The 17,234-nt window shown below is 48.8% G+C and overlaps 1 protein-coding gene across 9 annotated transcripts in view; it reads right to left on the bottom strand.

The window, feature by feature from the left end:
* The window catches only part of PIK3R6 (phosphoinositide-3-kinase regulatory subunit 6), a 53,280-nt gene that overhangs the window by 29,047 nt on the left and 6,999 nt on the right, over nucleotides 1–17,234 (bottom strand). For 3 of the 9 annotated variants that reach the window (XM_045199309.3, XM_045199308.2, XM_045199312.3), the window contains exons 1-8: nucleotides 15,664–15,783; nucleotides 11,713–11,820; nucleotides 6,286–6,369; nucleotides 5,560–5,651; nucleotides 4,899–4,967; nucleotides 4,304–4,436; nucleotides 4,086–4,155; nucleotides 2,903–3,086 (exon numbers count right to left, since the gene is read on the bottom strand). In XM_045199309.3, coding sequence (XP_045055244.2) covers nucleotides 2,903–3,086; nucleotides 4,086–4,155; nucleotides 4,304–4,436; nucleotides 4,899–4,967; nucleotides 5,560–5,651; nucleotides 6,286–6,369; nucleotides 11,713–11,820; nucleotides 15,664–15,775 — 852 coding nt within the window. In that variant the 5' untranslated portion in view covers nucleotides 15,776–15,783. Of the gene's footprint in view, nucleotides 1–2,902; nucleotides 3,087–4,085; nucleotides 4,156–4,303; nucleotides 4,437–4,898; nucleotides 4,968–5,559; nucleotides 5,652–6,285; nucleotides 6,370–11,712; nucleotides 11,821–15,663; nucleotides 15,784–17,234 lie in introns of those variants that run through there. The other 6 variants (XM_045199311.2, XM_045199310.2, XM_045199313.3 and 3 more) reach the window with 6 other exon arrangements.

The following is a 17,234-nucleotide window of genomic DNA, read 5'->3' as shown; positions in this document are numbered from 1 at the left end:
AACAGTATGGGAAAACATATTTGCCAATGATACCTCAGACAAGGGCCTGATCTCCAAAATATATAAAGAACTCACACGACTCCACTCCAGGAAGACAAACAACCCAATTAAAAAATGGGCCAAGGACTTGAACAGACACTTCTCCAAGGAAGACATACAGAGGGCCCAGAGACATATGAAAAGATGCTCAGCCTCACTAGCCATCAGAGAGATGCAAATTAAAACCACAATGAGGTATCATCTCACACCAGTCAGAGTGGCCAACATAAATCCACAAACAAATGTTGGAGAGGATGCGGAGAAAAGGGAACCCTAGTGCACTGTTGATGGGAATGCAGACTGGTGAGGCCACTGTGGAAAACAGTATGGAATTTCCTCAGAAAACTAAAAATGGAACTGCCCTTTGACCCAGCAATTCCGCTGCTGGGATTATACCCTAAGAACACTGAAACACCAATCCAAAAGAACCTGTGCACCCCAATGTTCATAGCAGCACAATTTACAATAGTCAAGTACTGGAAGCAACCGAAGTGCCCATCAGCAAACGAGTGGATCCAAAAACTATGGTATATTTACACAATGGAATTCTACGCAGCAGAGAGAAAGAAGGAGCTTATACCCTTTGCAACAGCATGGATGAAACTGGAGAGCATTATGCTAAGTGAAATAAGCCAGGCGGTGAGGGACAAATACCATATGATCTCACCTTTAACTGGAACATAATCAATAGAAGAAAAAAGCAAACAAAATATAACCAGAGACATTGAAGTTAAGAACAATCTAACAATAGCCAGGGCGGGGGCGGGGGGGGGTGGGGACAGTGGGAAGAGGGGATTACAGGAACTACTATAAAGGACACATGGACAAAACCAAGGGGGAGGGTGGAGGTGGGGGAGGGAGGTGGGTTCACCTGGGGTGGGGTGGAGGGATGGGGAGAAAAGGCATACAACTGTAATTGAATAACAATAAAAATTAAAAAAAAATTCTAATAAATACTAATGAAAAGAAAATTTCAGCTTTTGCTTTCAGCATTTTTTCCCTTGCAAAATAGTGTATGCAACAAACCTGCTAATTCCAGCCCTGAACACCACTTCGTTCCTGACACCCTCAAACCCATCCTAGCCTCATTCCTAAGCCTACTCCTGAACCCTAGCTGCATCCAAGCCAGAGACGCAGCTAGCTTTGGCATTGTCCTTTCCCCATATCACTGAGAAACAAAAATTGATGTTCTTACATGTTTGACTTTTGTGTCAAAATGGCGCCTTCACCATGGCCGGCTTGGTGACCCAGAAATGCCACCAGGGCCACGGGAGGTGTGGGGTGTGGGGCAGCTGGGTCAGCAGACAGACTCTGGTCAGGACAGCTCCTCCCCTCCCCACCTTTCTGGGAGCCAAGGCCAGCTGCAGGAGAGGGGACCCTAGCCCACATAGGGGACCTAGATGCTTATGCTAGAACCAAGATAGGGCTTAGGTATGAGTTAGTGTGTGTGTGTGTGGGGGGGGTGATTCTTCCACAATGTGGCTGTGGGCTGTGACCTCCCTAAAGGAGGTGTCAGAGAAGGATGGATGTCAAGGTTGGTGGGGTGAGGGGGGTGAGTCAGAACCCTCAACAGGTCCAACTAGGTAGGCACCCACAAAGGAGCAGTATTCTCAAGGTGATATGGTACTTTTGAATGGTACTTTTAGAGAAAAGAAATGATATCAATGAAATCAACACAGTTTACGGAGAGACCAGAGAAGGAAGAGCAGCACATCTGATGCGTTTTGATGGGCAAAGCCGGGTCTGAGGCATGGGCTGGCCAACGGACTGGCGCCCATGTGCGGGGGCAGAACAAGCAGGAAATAGCTGACCCCTCACAACTACCCTCCCTCTGGCACCTGCCTCCTCTCACAGCGGCAGTGCCTCAGCCCTGAGTCACAGCAGCTCGGAAGCTGAGCCATTGTCCAGTCCGGCCTTCCCAAAGGACAGACACCTTTCCCCCCAAAGAGATCATCCCTGACTGTGCTGCACTCGCTGCCCCAGGCTGCATCCTCTCCCACCCGGGGAACCCAGCCCGGCACGCAAGCAACCCTTGGCCAGAGGATCTCCAGCCTCCTGGAGTCTTGGCTGTGGAGGGGGGCCCAGACTGAACCCAAGAGAAAGCCAGGAAATGAATGGGTAGGTGTTGGAAGCAAGCTAAATACCCACCGTAGGAACAGGCAACTAGCTGCCGCATAACTGCGCTTTCACAAGAGGGGGTATTGTGCGACCGTTACACGCACGTATTTTCTAAGGAAAATATTTTCTTACAGCAATTTCCATAACATGGGAAAATAAAGATTATATATGCACACACACATGAAGTATATAAAGCTGCACACAGAGTTTGATGTCTCAGTTTGTTAAAAAAAAAAAAAAAGGAGCAGTGGGAGAGTGAGGCTGGGAGGCGAGTGAACGTCAGCTTGAAGTCAGATCTGGGTTCGAATTCTGCCTCGGTCATTTTGCATGTGTGACCCGAGTAGGTTATCAACTCCTCTGTCCCTCAGCTTTGAAAATTATATCCATTTCACAACGTTGTGGTGGGAATTCTAGAAGAGGATACATGGAAAGCACCTAACACAGAGCCTGAACACAACAGGCTCTCAACAAACAGTAGCTACTATGACTACCACTGTCGTTACTGCTGAGGAAATATGCCGGAACATTAATTGCTAATATGTCTGAGCAGAGGGGTATAAGTAATTTTAACTTTCTGCAAATGATCTGCATTTTTCAGGTTTCCCTTAGTGTTGTGTATTAATTTCGGATTTATGAAAAAAGGTAATGTGGCAACAGGAGAAGAGGGAAGACGAGCAGAGCAAGCACCTGGTGTGGGCACGCAGGGCCCTGGACAGGAACCTGAGGGCTGGGGCAGGGCCATTACCTTCAGCTTCCTTTGCAGAGCTTCTGCGCGGCAGGTCTCCCCCAGGGCCGCTTGCAGCGTGTGGGAGACCACAAGGCGCATGCAGGCCTCGGGCGTCTGCTGGATCTGTGCAGCCTCGATCTCCAGCAGCAGCGCACTGCACACGGAGGGAGACACCAGCTCAGGATCCACGAAGAGGAGCACTCTGAGAACAGAGGTAGAAGGGAGGGTGCTGATGAGAATGACTACTGGGGGAAGAGCCCCTGGAGGGGTACCCCCAGAATCTTGTGTCCCCCTCAGGTTATTCAACTCCTCCAAAAACAGGAGCCTTAAATTCAAAGTCTATGGTGGAGAGACAATAAGGAGTGGTGGGGACTGTGGCAATAAGAGCATGCTTAGCCCTTCTGCCTCTCACAGAAGGTAGAAGGTCCCTCTAGCCTCTCACATCTAGGTAAGTTCCATCCTCAGTTCTGCTTCCCCCTTAGGCGTCATGGCCCATTGACTGCATCACCCTCTAGGAGGAGCCCTAAGCCCTTGCTGCTGAAACTGGAGCTCTGGACTCTGAGCAGCCCATCTTCTCTCATCGCCCCTATCACACCAGGGAAACAACTGCACCCAGCTGTGTCCTCCCAGCCTCTCCAATGCTGTTCCTGCAGATCCCTTCGCCTCCCTGCACCCTCTGTGGACACAGAGCTGCAAGCTAAACCTTTCAGCACAGGTACCTGTCAGGGAGAAAGCTATGCACCCCAATGCCATTGGTCCCACTCCCCAGCACAAACAGCGAACATTGCCTCAATCTTATCTAAAGGGCCAGGCACACACCGACGAAAGCCGATTTTGTAGTGTGGTTGTGGCCTGAACCCTCTCCACTACAGGTGCTCTGGAGCTGCCTCAGGCTGCCTGGCTAGTTGATGCTGCATCACGGCCAAGGAAGGATGGAGGTGAAACAACAGATCTCCAGGGCGGCCGGTGGTCCTGTCCACCCTCTGCATGTGAGCGGGATCGTCTGCATCCAGCCCACGAAGGAAGGCCTTCTCCTATTTTCTGCACTCTCCAGAGGACAGGCACCTTGAAAAGGCACTCCCCTGCTGGACAAATGTCATGAATGGGGAGGTCTGCAGAGGCTCCTCTCAATCCAGCCTCCTCTTTCGTCTTCCTGTCAGTGAGCAGTCCCCCAGGCCCAACATGTGGAGGGGCCACTCACCTCTCCTGGTAGGGATACAGTTCACTCCTCAAGTTCTGCTCGGCAATGACCAGTCTTTGGTACAGCGTCCCTGCAAAGCAGACTGCTTCAGCAAGGCAGCTCTGAGTCCCTGAGCCCCAGGCCCCACCTTCCCACAAAAGGTGCTGGGGTGTTTGAGCTTCCCAGAACCCTGGAGACAAATGCAAGACCTTGGGTGGGGCTGGAGTGGCAGCTCCTACCTGGAACAGCTGTCTCAGTTTTCAGCCGTATGGCGCAGTCCAGGGCAATTGTGCAGTAGGGGGAGGGCAGGGTCAGTAACTGCATGCAAAGGGTATAGGTCCTCTGGTAGAGCTCCTCTGGGATGCCTGTGGCCTGGAGGAGAGGGAGCAGTTGGGGTGCTTGGACCCCAGGGTCTCCAAGAGTCCCTGGAGGGGTGGGACAGCTGGAAGGTGGGACAGCTGGAATGTGGGGCCTGAAAGCAGGACATGGGCTCGTGACTCTCCCAAATCTACACCTTCTGCCTCTTCTCAGACATCGCAGCTTTGACACCCCACTCAAACTTCCCAGAGGGGAAATTCATCCTATTGTGTTCATCTGGCAGGTCATCTTGCTGTGTGGGGCCGGCACTCTCCCACCGCCTCCCCACCTTCATCTCCTGTCTGCTAGGGAAAGGGCACAGCTAGGGTGAAGGAGCCAGCTTGGCGCAGGCAATCCAAGAGTTCTTCTAGGCTGGTACCCGGCCAAGAGTGGGTGCTCCCTGAGGGGAGAAGACAGTGTCCAGCCCAGTCACTCGTCATAGTTGCCAGGATCTCCCACCCCTCAGCCCCAGCTCACCTTAGTGAGCACATACATTAGAGTGTGCAGCAAGGGAATGACGACTTGCCGGGCGTCCTCGCTTTCTGCCTGGAAAACATTTATTGGCCTGGGGGTTGAGATGGGCTCACTACATCCTAGCAGGAGGCAGTGTGGGGGGAGTAGGAGGATGCACTGGAGATGTGGTGGAAAAGGGCCACAGTCAGCCCTGGTCGAAAAGAGTGCTGTGGGGGAGGGGTGCAGGGAACTCCATGAGGAGGGGAGGCACTGACCGGGTCAGGAGCTGGCAGCAAAGCAGCAAGAAAGTCCCCAACTTGGAGGCTCCCTTGAGCGCAGCGTTTCCCAAGCTGCCACACACGGAGCTTTGGGTGGTGTGGAGGATAACTTCAATGGTGCAAGGAGAATTTTGAACATCTGAATAGTTATGCATTTATGTTTATAGGTGCTTTCTGCTTCTGCCAAGTGGTGTGGTTTTCCATTGATGGTCTTGTTCTGGTTTCTTTTTGAAATATGTTAACTCATGTTCAACAAGGGGAGTCAATGTAAAGAAAATATTGCTTATAGGAAAGTACAGGGGGGAGACGACAGCGTGACAGACGCCACGCTGATGAGACTGAGTCCCCAGCGGGCTGACATCTCTTCCTCTCACCCCCGTCGGCCTCCCAGGGGGTGAGAAACCCACCTTTTCCAGTTCTCTGAGCAGAATGCGGACCAGCGCGGGACTCTTCCCCGGGTCTCTGTCGACCTTCTTGTGCAGGGACCACCTCCACATGCCTGAGCCAGGAGAAAGGGGTGCCCCGCACAGCCGGGCGGGCCGGCAGCTCTTAGAAAGGAGACCCTTCTGAGCAGAACCCCGAATCCTAAACCCCAGACTGTGATTCTGACCAGCCACCAGGCTGACTCCTTAGCCAAACACTTGGCTCCAGGTGTGCAAGGGTGGGCTTCTCCCACAGAGAGGAGCTCTGATCGGCTGCCCTTGGGGGTAGGCGATTTGCGAGGCGGAAAGGAGGGCAGGAGGGACAACGGTGGGGAGGGGTGTGTGCGAGTGGCTTACGGCGCAGCAGTGTTTACAGGTCAGCGCCTGGAGCTCCGCTTCTGGAAGTCAAATGGTCCCGGAGGGCCTAGGGGAGTTTTATTTGCAAGGGGAGTTTTATTTGCAAGGAGACTTGGGGCAGGTGGGTAGGAAGGCTGCAGACCCTAAGGCGCTGTGCCACTGTCGCTGGCAGGGTGAGCAGGAGGCAGAGAAGTCTGCTGAGTTCTTCAGGTTACGGGGCTTTCCAGCAGAACGAGGGTTCCGCTGGAAGCCCCTCACTCTGTGAGCTCCGCCCAACCCTTTGTTGAGAATGTGTGGAAAGAGCAGGCTGGGGAAGGGTAGGGGAGCAGAGGGGCGATGCCCACTGGCTCTTACCTTGGTTACTCTGTAGGGCGGGGGCCTGGGCTCTCAGCTGCCGGAGCACAGCCTGCACGCTCCGCTGGAGGTCCAGCTCCGCGGCTGCGCAACAGGGCAGGGCGCGCTTTGGGTCCTGGAGCTTTGGAGCTCTGCCTCCCCGGTCTGACCCTGGCCCCACCTCCGCTCTCCCTGAAGATGTCTTTAGTCCCTCCTAAGGGCCTCAAGAGGTACCCCAAAGTAATGAACTTAGACCTGGCAGCCAGCATATGGGCCAGGGCTGGAATACAGCCTTTCGAACAGCATTTCTGTTTTTTGTAAAATCAACATTTGCCAAAGTGCGGTGTGTGTACCACCGGTGGTACATGGGACATTTAAGGCGCTACACACAGGGTCCTAATATTTGAATAATGATGCTCTCATTTTAATGTGTATTAGAATATACATGTATATTCTAATATATGTATAACTAATTAGATTATATCTAATATATATTAGATATAATATTAGATTATATCTAATGCATATATTAGATATAATCTTTTATATATATATATATATATATATATATAGTTCTTCAACATATGCATGAAGTTAAAATTAAAGTCAGTTTAAAGAAACATATCAGGTAGTACCAGAAAACGACAAAGACTCTCTCTCCCTGACCAAAGTTTACTCGGGCCCCTCAGAGCTCTCTTCTCCCCTAAGCCCTGACCTTGGCCCCTGTCCTGTCCTTGGCCTGCCTAGCACAATTTCAGCAAGAATCCTGCTGTCCGTTTGTAGAGAATCCCCCACTTGATATCTGATCAAGTTCTGCATCTTCCACCTTTGATGTCTAAGTCCTTGGCCTGCTTCTCGCGAGAATCCCGTCAGGTCAGTGTAGGAAGAATCCCCCGCCCTTGGCATTTCGTCTTAGCCCCTTCCTGTCCACAGACCCTCGCACCCTGTTCGTTGGCTGTAAATCCCAGCCATCTTTGCCTTATTCAGAGTCGAGCTGATGTTTCTCCCCTATTGCAATAGTCTTGACTAAAGTCTTCCTTAGTGTTTTATCAAGTGTCAGAATAATGTTTTTCTTTAACAGCAGTTCGTGGGCCTGGCAAACCTGGGAAGGGGGTACAAGAATCAGTCACTGGCGTTTGGAAAGCGTGCGGACGCGCTTCTCTGACCTCCTGCTGCAAGGAGTCTAACAGACCGGGGTGGCGGGGTGTGTGTGTTTGGGGCGGGGGTTGGGGGGCTCTTTGTGCGGACTCCCGCGCTTTGTGCTCAGGCCGTGTGTGCCGCCAACACCCAGAGCGGCAGGGATTCTCACGCTGGCCCCTCCTGGGAGATGCAAACCTCTCTGAGGGCTGACTGGGCCCAGCGATCCCTCGACTGCCCTGCTGAGCCTTTGCCTGTCAGTCTAAGCCGTTTCCACCCAAGCCTTCTTCCCTTTCTCCTTCTCTCACGTCAGATTTGCATCCCGGTCTGACAGCTCCCCCCCTCCCCCCCCAGCTCCCTCTCCGTCTTCTGTCTCACAGCTGTTCCCTACCTACATCCTCACGGGTCTAATCCTGGCTGGGTGTCTGCTTCTTGGAGGATCCGGCTAGCACAGGAAAGATAGGAGACACTCCCTGCCCCATAAATTCCCCTTTATCATCGATGCCAACCCAGAGTTTGTCTCTATAGGCAAGCGTGCTTTCACTGGTTGTCAGACAATAAAAACCACACACCCCAGGGGTTCCCCTTTTGCCTTAGCTGTCAGGAAACTTGCAGCCAAACTAGGTCCCAGCCTCAAAAATCAGCTCATCTCAAGTGATGGGGAACTCTCTTCTTTGTTCCTCTTTGTGTTCCTGCTTAATGTCCTAATTCACACATACATTAATTGCCTCGGACACTTGGATGCCTTGAAAGCATATAAGATAGAGATTACAAATTTAAACAATCAGCAGTTTGCCATCCAGGAATCAAAACATGTTTAGAACCAGCACCCCGTGCCCTGCGCTCACAGACAGGCTCCTCACGGCTCTGGCACTGGCTTGTGCAAAGTTTGCCAGGGCCTCCTGGCCACTCAGAAAGCCCCACTTTCTTCCTGCCTGATTGGCCCCCAGACCACGTCAAGGCCTGATCCTAAGTCTCCGTCAGGCTGAGAGCAGGCAGTGAGTGGGCAGTCTCTTACAGCCCATGTTTGCCCACCTGGCCACTTTGCTGGCAGGGTAGCATCTCCCAAACTGGCAAGGAAATCATTTAGCCTGGCGCGAGGCTGGCCGCAAGCTGTCCTTCATTTACCCTCCTCCGCCTTGCATGAAGATTCGATGCAGGGTGGGTTATTAAAAATTGGTGTTAATTCTTCCTTCTTTCCGTCCTTCTCCCCCCTCCCTCACCACTCCCTTCTCTCTCTCCTTCTCCCTGCCCCACCCCACCCCATGGACTGAGCACTGCGATAAGTGTGATTTCCTCCCTGTCCCCTCACTAGAAGGGCAGAGAAGCCTTTGTCTTTGAGCTTTAGTTTCCCCTGCTTTACAAAAGGAGTTAAGTTTTTATGTTTCGGAGAAAAATAGAGAAGTTGCCGGTAGCCCCGGGAGATAGCCCCAAATAAACTTTGTTTTCAAAAGTCTGGACAGCTGGACCAAACTCTTAGGTTTTGATCCACATCTGCCTTGCAGACGTGTTTCGTTTGGGCTTATAGAATGTAACAACAACAACAAAAGAATTAGCTGCCAACATTTAGAAATAAGGAAAGTTTACATTGAAGTTGGGGTTTTGGCATCTCTTCAAAGTCTGCTGACACTGGGCATGCACCAGTCTCACACTCGGCAATGGCAGGCTGGGGCTGCTGCCCCCTATGTGCGTGGGGCACCGGGTCTCCAGTTCTTCTGAGTTTCACTCTCCCCCTTTCACTCATTTGCATCCTCTCCCCAAGCCTCCGAGTTCCATTCCCCGGCCATGTGACTGAGAGCACCAAGCCAGATTGTCTTCGGGGAAAGGAGAGGAAGCCTGTAGCCTTCGGTTAAAGAGGAACATAGCAACCCAAGAGTGTGAGGTTGATTCCCCAAGGACTGTGGGGACCCAGCGAATGAGGAAGGCCTGGGCAAGCTGGGACCTAGCGTACTGATGGTGGCAAAGATCTCTGATGAGGGCAGCAAAGCACTAAACTCTGTACCCTTGAATGGCCCTGCTATCGTCTCCTGGGCCACCTTTGCCAGAGCACAGCGGTGTCCCCAAAGGAACCCCCTCTCTTCCTATGGACCATGCAAGCCTGTTGTGGGGCCTGCAGCCACAGTGGGATGAAGAACACAGACACTCCCCACCGTCCAGACTTCGTAAGCCCTGGTCTTTCCACAGGAGCCCAAATTTGGAGGGAGGCATCTCAAGTAAATGACGCTGGAACTCATACTCATCATGGAAAGTGAGAGCTTGAAGCTGGATTAGGTTTGATTAAGTAGAAGCTCAGTGGGACCTCCTGGACCTCCCTGCCTACCAGAGGGGAGACTGTCGGAGTCTCCCCTGGTGCGCAGACAGCTCCACCTCAGCATCCCAGATGCGCATGGGAATCGTGGGCTCAGCACCCAGACGCACCAGCAGCCAGAGTAGCGGAGCTCATGGTCCTCTTCCCTCCCATGCCTGATGCCCCCGACTGCCATGTGAAATAGAGGCTCAAATTATTCTACAAATGTTTGCAATCTTGCCTATGTTTGCAGGATGGCAAAATAACAATAGCTTTGGTGCGCTTGAAACATTGCTCTTTTGCATTCCTCAGAATAAATATCTTACTTTTCAGGGCCCCTCTTCATAACTCTATGATGAGAGAACCCCAATGGCCAAAGGAAGGTGGGAAAGTTTAAACCAATGGCAATAGGGGAAGGCAGCCCAGTTGTAATGGGAAAACTACCCTCCAGAGCTCCAGGTCAAGTATCATAATTTTGGGACATTTATTTCATTCACTGGAATGTGGGGGTCCTTTGTCATATCTTCGGGGGTAGCCATCAGCAGTATCAACTGGCCGGCAGCCTTCCCTGTACATTCTAGTCTTGGTGAGACTGTGACCCAGGTGGCTTGGCTTGTCCTGGCCTCAGAGTGGGCACGGGACCAAGGCCGCCAGCAGGCTCTCTCTCCCTGCAGGTGCACCCGATGCAGGTGCCTGGGAGGGAAGTACACCTGGAGTGCTCTCTGGGGTCACTGTCTCCCTCTCCCGGTCCTGGTGGCAAGTCTGCCCTGTTCCTTGCACTTTCTGGTACCTGTGCTTCAGCTGTTTCTTCAATGCTTGGCTGCTTTTAAAAAATTGAATTAGCCACATATGTTTCTACAGCCTGGATCTAAAGAACCTTCATTGGTACACCTCTCTTCCTAAAACACAGCACAGCATGTGTTTTTCGTTATGATTAAAGAGGGTACAAAGTTAGGTGGTTTAGATTTTCACCGGGCTGACCCCACCACTACCCTCCTGTCGCAACCCCCTTCTGGTGTAAGAGCAGCCAGAGTATTGTGACACTGGGGTTCACTGGGCTTGCCTGACGCAGCTGGGTCCTCTCCCCGGGCGCAGCTCCCTGGCTGTGAGTGGGTGTGGAGAGTGTGTTTGTCTTAGGGATGAGGACAACCTAGTAGCCGTGACTGCCGTGCGGTATCTCCTCACCTTCCCCAGGACAGGGATCTGCAAGGGCATTGGAGTCTGTGCCTGGTGGCCCGAGGGGTGCTCTCACTTGCTGGGTGACCACTGATTAGTACACACATTAGGGGGACGGTCCCCTCTCCTTGTTGTCTCAGGCTGGTATGAGGAAGAGGATCTGGGATTTGGATTCCGCCAGATCTGGGCTCCAGTCCTGCCTGTGTCAATTACTAGCTATGTGGCTTTGAGCAAGTTATTTAACCTCTCTGAGCCTCAGTTTCCCCTTCAGTAAAATAAGGAAAATCATACTGATATTCCTACCTCACAGAGTCCTTCTGTAGTTGGCAGGAGGCAACCCACAGTGAAATCACTGAGAGCAGGAGCTGCCTTGCTGGGTTCCAGTCCCGATCTAACCTAACCATGCAACACCTACGTGGCTTTGGGATCAACATCTGTCCTCTCCGAGTCTCACTTTCCCCTTCCGTAAAAGCAGTGTAGGGATAATGTCTATCTTTATAATGACTAGCTGAGTTAACATTTGTCAAGTGCTGTTATGACTACGTGATATATTATAGGCTCTGTAGAGGTTTTTGTTAAATGCAAGTCTTTGGTAATAACTCTTGGCTATTATTGGCATTATTGCCAATGTCCAGCTCAGTGACGTGCAAACAGCTGGGACTCATGCAAGTGTGTGGATGTCCGTCTCTCAAGGTGTCCTCATGAGTGGGCTGCTGAGTGGGATCTCACAGCCTGGCTGGGTGGAGGTGGTCCTGCCATCCCTGGGGGCGTTCTCAACTGCAAGAGGGTCTCTCCCGATGCAGCTGGGCACACTGACCCCCTCTCTCCCCTCCCCCGACCATACTGACCTGAGGCCTCCATGGGAGCCAGGGGGTACGTGAGGAGGATGTGGCTGTCTCCGGTGGCAGGATGGAAAGTAAAGTGGTTTGTTTGTTTTTTCTTGCACAGAGGTGGTTCTGCAAAATAAGAGGCATTTGTGTAAATGGTAGGAAGGTGCAGAAAGTATATTTGGGGAATGGAGAGGCTCTCAGGGGACCTACGCTGCTGGCCCCCTGGAGGGAAGTCTGGACTTGTTTCAGAAGCACTTCTGTGGCTCTTGCTACATTGCAGACACTCTTCTAAGCATGTAAATACTCTTAACTTTTTAATATTAATATCAACCCTATAAGATAGGTACTATTTTTTTCCCATCTACAGGTGGGGAAATTAAAGCACAGAGAGCTTAAATAACTCTCCAAAGTCAAACAGCTAGTAAGTAAAGGAAAGAGCCCTTGAACTCGGACCGTCTGGCTGTAGAGCGCATGCCCTCCATCATGACCCCAGCAGGAGGGGCTCCCCAAGTCTGCTTCCCAGAGCCACAAACTCCACAGCTGAGAAGCAGGGGGACTCTGAATGAGTTCGAGAGCTTGTTCTTGGAAGAAAAAACGTTTTTTGAATAAATAAACACATACACCTGGAAAAGCTAATTTAGAGAGAGAACAAAGAGACAGTTTTAGGAGTGACAAATACCACATCTATACCTATACCTATACTTACATCTACGGCAAAAGAGAAAATCTGAACGCTGCATATCATACAGTTTCCTAGGGAAATAAAAATAACTCAAATGTCTCTAAAAGAGTTTTAAAAAACTGCTTATTTTAGTAGCCATTGAAGAAATAGAAAAAGGCGTCAGAGAACCAGCTCTTAAAAAGTGCTCTCTGGCTCAGACAGCTCCTCTGACGAGTTTTCTCAAACCTGCAAAGGAAGAAAACTTCTGTGTTATTTAAACAGCCCCAAAGCATAGAGAAAGAATAAAGAGTCTTTGGGAAAAAAGCCAGCTTGTCCTTGACACCAAAATTTAATAAAAATAGTTTTGAAAGTAGATGAAACACTTCACACCCATTGGGATAGCTATTTTAAAAAGAAAAACAACAGAAAGTAACAAGCGTTGGCAAGAATGTGCAGAAATCGGAGCCCTGGTACATTGGTGGCGGGCTGTGAATCGGAGCCCCTGCTGCGGGAGCCAGTCTGGCAGCCCCTCAAGAAGTTACGCACAGAAGCGTGCTATGACCCAGCAACTTCACTTCCAGGTAAATGCCCCAAAGAATTGAAAATGGGGACTCCAACAGATACCTGCACACCACCTTCCATAGCAGCATTATTCAAAATAGCAGAAAGATGGAAACACTACAAATATCCATCAACAGAAGAATGAACAAAATGTGAAATATTATTCAGCCTTAAAAAGAATGAAATTTTGATAACATGCCACAATGTGAATTAACCTTGAAAACAGAAAAAAAAAATACCATTCAACACTAATCAAAAGAAAGCTGAATTGGTTACAGGTGAGTAAGAGCCAAAGTAGATTTCAGAGCCAGGACAATTACCAGAAATAAAGAGAGAAATTGCTTGATGGTGGGAGGGTCACTTAATGAAGAAGACATAACCGTTCTAAACTGGTAGGAACCTCACAACAGGGATTCAAAATACATGAAGGAAAAAACCGAATAAAACTAGAGGCTGATTTTCACAGTATTCTCTTCATAATTGATAGAATAAGCAGATGGAAAATCAGCAAGGATATAGAAAAACTGAATAATTCCATCAGCCAACTGAATTTAACTGGCCTTTATGAAACCCTACACATAATAATAGCAGAATATAAATTCTTTTTAAGTTCATCCAGATAGACCATACCCTGGGTCATAAAACAAACCTTAGCAAGTTTAAAATAATTGAAATTAAGCAAAATAGCCTTGCTGATTATAATGAAATTAAACTTGAAATCGGTACCATAAAGATAACTAGAAAATCTTCAAATACTTCGATACTGAACAAAACATTTTGAAATGACCCACGAGCCCAGAATATGAAAGAGGAGGAAACACTTCCCAACCCATTTTATGAATCCAGCATTATCCTGATACCAAAACCAGACGAAGATGGTACAAAAAAGGACCAATGAAAAAATTCTCACCAAAACATTAGCGAAACAAGCTCAAAAAACCATAAGAAGAATAACGCACGACAACCTGGTGGGGTTTTCCCAGGGATGCAGGGCTGGTTCAGTACTTGAAAGCCAACCTATGTAATCCACCGTACTGGGGGCTGAAAGAGGAAAACCATGTGACCCTATCATCGAGACAGTAAAAGCATCTGACAATTTTTAACATTCATTCAAGAGAAGAACTTACAGCAAATTAGGAATATAAGGGAACTTAATTAATCTGATAAAGGGTGTCTACTCCCCCACCTCCCCGCCCCACACAGCTAGCCTGTGCGGCAGTGAGAGGCCGAATGTTTCCCTCGAAGGTTAGGAAGAGGCCAGGCTGCCCGCCCTCACCACTCCCGTTCAATGATCCAACACAACATTGGAATAAATGTCAACATGTGTCAGTCATATTTATATATGCCGTTTACAGCAACTCCAAAAGGAAAGAAAGAAATACTCAGGGAAAAATCAAAGAATTGATATCTGCACTGTAGTGGGTCCTCCAAATCGCGGATATAGTGGGTGGCTCCATTTATTTACTTGATTCTTTCATCAGCCTTTTATGACTCAGCAACTTTATTTATAGAGTTCATGTACTTCCAGTAAAAATACCAGCAGTAATTTTTTTGTAGATACAGATAAGCAAATTACAAAAATTTTAAGGTAAACAGTTTTGAAAAACAAAACATTTGAAGATTCATCTCCCTATTTGAAGAATTACTATGAAGTTTTTAGTGAAGAACTAGAACAGACCAATGGAACAAAACAGAGTGTCCCAAAATAGACACATATAGATATGGCCAATTGATTTTTGACAAAGTTGCAAAGATAATACAATGGAGGAAGGATTGTCTTTTCAACAAGTGGTATTGGAACAACTGACGAAAGAGAGAGAGAGAGAGAGAGAGAGAGAGAGAGAGAGAGAGAATATCTTAACTTAAACCCCACACCTGAAACCAAAATGAACTTAAAATGTATCATAGATCTGAATGTAAAATGTAGAACCATAAACTTGAAGAAGAAAACAGGAAAAGTATTTGTGATGTTGGGTTAAGGAAAGAGTTCTTAGATATCATACTAAAAACATGATTTATAAAGAAAAAGTTGATAAATTGGACTTTACCAAAATTAAAAACTTTGGCTTTGGGAAAAATACCTTTAAGAAAATAAAAAGACGAAGTACAGACTTAAAAATATATATTTTCAAATCACATATCTGACAAAGAACTTGTATCCAGAATACATTTTAAAAACTCTCAAAATTCAATAGTAAGAAAACAAACAATACCCCCAAATGGAAAATTTTTTAAACAGATAGTTCATCAAAAAAGATATGTGGATGGCAAAGAGACACCAGAAAAAAACGCATGTTAATAGCCGGTACGGAAGTGCAGATTAAAACCACGAGATGCCACCATATATTTATTAGAATAACTAAAATTGAAAAGTGGCCCTGACTGGTGTGGCTCAGTGAATTGAGCACCGTCCTGAGGACCAAAATGTTGCTGGTTCAATTCCCTATGGGCTCATGACTGAGTTTGAGCCAGGTTCCCAGTGGGGGGAGTGCCAGAGGCAACTGATCGATATTTCTCTCCCTCTCTTTCTCCTTCCCTTCCAGTCTTGCTAAAAAATAAGTGGACAGAAAATACAAAGTGTTGGAGAGGATGTGGAAGAACTGGAACTCTCATGCATTACTGGTGGATATGTAAAACGACAGTCATTCTGGAAAAGTTTGGCAACTTCTCCTAAAGTTAAACATCACTTACAATCAGATCCTGCAATCCCACTCTTAACTCTTTCCTCTAGAGAAATGAAAACTCACGTTCCCACCAAGTCCTGTTCCCGGATATGTATAGCAGCTCTACTGATGGTTGTCCCACACTGGGAACAACCCAGGGTCTTCGATGGGTGAGTGGATGAGCGAACTCTGACATGTCCACACAGTGGAGTGCTTGGCCACACAGAGAGATGAACTACGGACGCACGCAATGCCGTGTGACTCTCAAAGGCATTGTGCTGAGTTAAAAAAGCCAGACTTAAAAGGTAACCCGCTGCATGCTTCCATTTATCTGGCATTCTCTAGAAAAGGAAAAATTATAGGATCAGAAAATAGATCAGTGGTTGTAAGGGGTTGGGGTTGACTACAGAGGGGCCGGAGGGAACTTTGGGAGTGATGGAACAGCTCTGTATCCTGAGTGCGGTGCAGTCTGTCTATACATGTGTTAAAACTCATAGAACTGTGTGGCAGAAATAGTCAGAGGAGCTGGGAAATGGCAACATGGTGTGGCCAGACCACCACACAGGGTGCACCGGCAGGGGCAACAGGGCACATCTGGGTCCTGATCCCAACTCCAGTGGTGGCAGGAGGCCAAGAGAACCTTCCCAAGTGTGACCCCGATGTTGGGTTCCAGGTCCCCCTCTATTAGCTGTGTGGTTGTGAAGAATGATCTTCTGCTCCAACCCCTCTGCCTCCCTGGTCCAAGCCGCCATCATCTCTTACCAGACTGTGGTAGTGTCCCCACTGCGTCTCCCAGCTTCCACTCTCCCCTCTGCATCCTGGTCCCTGACTAAAGCCCTCCAATGGCTTCTCTTGGATCCAGCAGTAAACTCCACACTCCTCAGCCCGCCTACATCTTGCCTGACTAGGCACATCTCTCTAGCCTCATCTCATCTGCCTCTCCCCCTGGCTCTCCAGGGTCTCATCTCACGGCTCTTTGTGCTGCTTCAACTTGCCAAGCTCAGTCCCACCTCAGAGACTTTGCACGCTCGGCCTGGGACCTTTCCCCCAGCCCCCCCACAGCTGGCCTCCTCTCAATAGTCAGGTCTTACTTTAAATGTCACTCTTTTAGAGAGGACTTTCCTGACTAAGCTTTCTCAAATAGCTGCCCCAGTTATGCTCTCGCACACTCTTAAAATTATTCATAGCATGTATCACATCAGAAATTTTCCTGTATAATGATTAGTGTTCTGGGTTACTCACAAACATGAGCTCCACAAACACTGGGTCCTGTTGTGTCTTATTCACTGCAGCATGTCCAGCACCTAAGGCAGTACTGGCAACCAGTAGGCAACAAACATATATTTTAGAGAAATACGAGGTCTGTCTGGGAAAAGTGCAGACATTGTTAATATAACGAGAATGGTTTGTGTGACGTTGATGTGACCTGGCAGCCAGGGAGAGTGGACTGGAATGCACATGCATGAACAATGACGACTTCACTGTACTAGTCAGTGGGGGAGGTAGACGCTGTTGAGTGAGCATGTGTACTGTGTGGCCGTTGCATTCTAAATGATTGAGCAAGTAGAGCAATGAATATGCATCAAATTTTGTCTTAAGCTTGAGCATTCCTCCATGGAAATTAGTTGGATGGTTCAGAAGGCCACAGCTGTGGG

This window comes from Desmodus rotundus, chromosome 9 (genome assembly GCF_022682495.2).
Source record: "Desmodus rotundus isolate HL8 chromosome 9, HLdesRot8A.1, whole genome shotgun sequence".
NCBI classification, from domain to species: Eukaryota; Metazoa; Chordata; class Mammalia; order Chiroptera; family Phyllostomidae; genus Desmodus; species Desmodus rotundus.
Note: the sequence above shows the minus strand (reverse complement) of the source record. Positions and strands in the feature narration are given on the sequence as shown.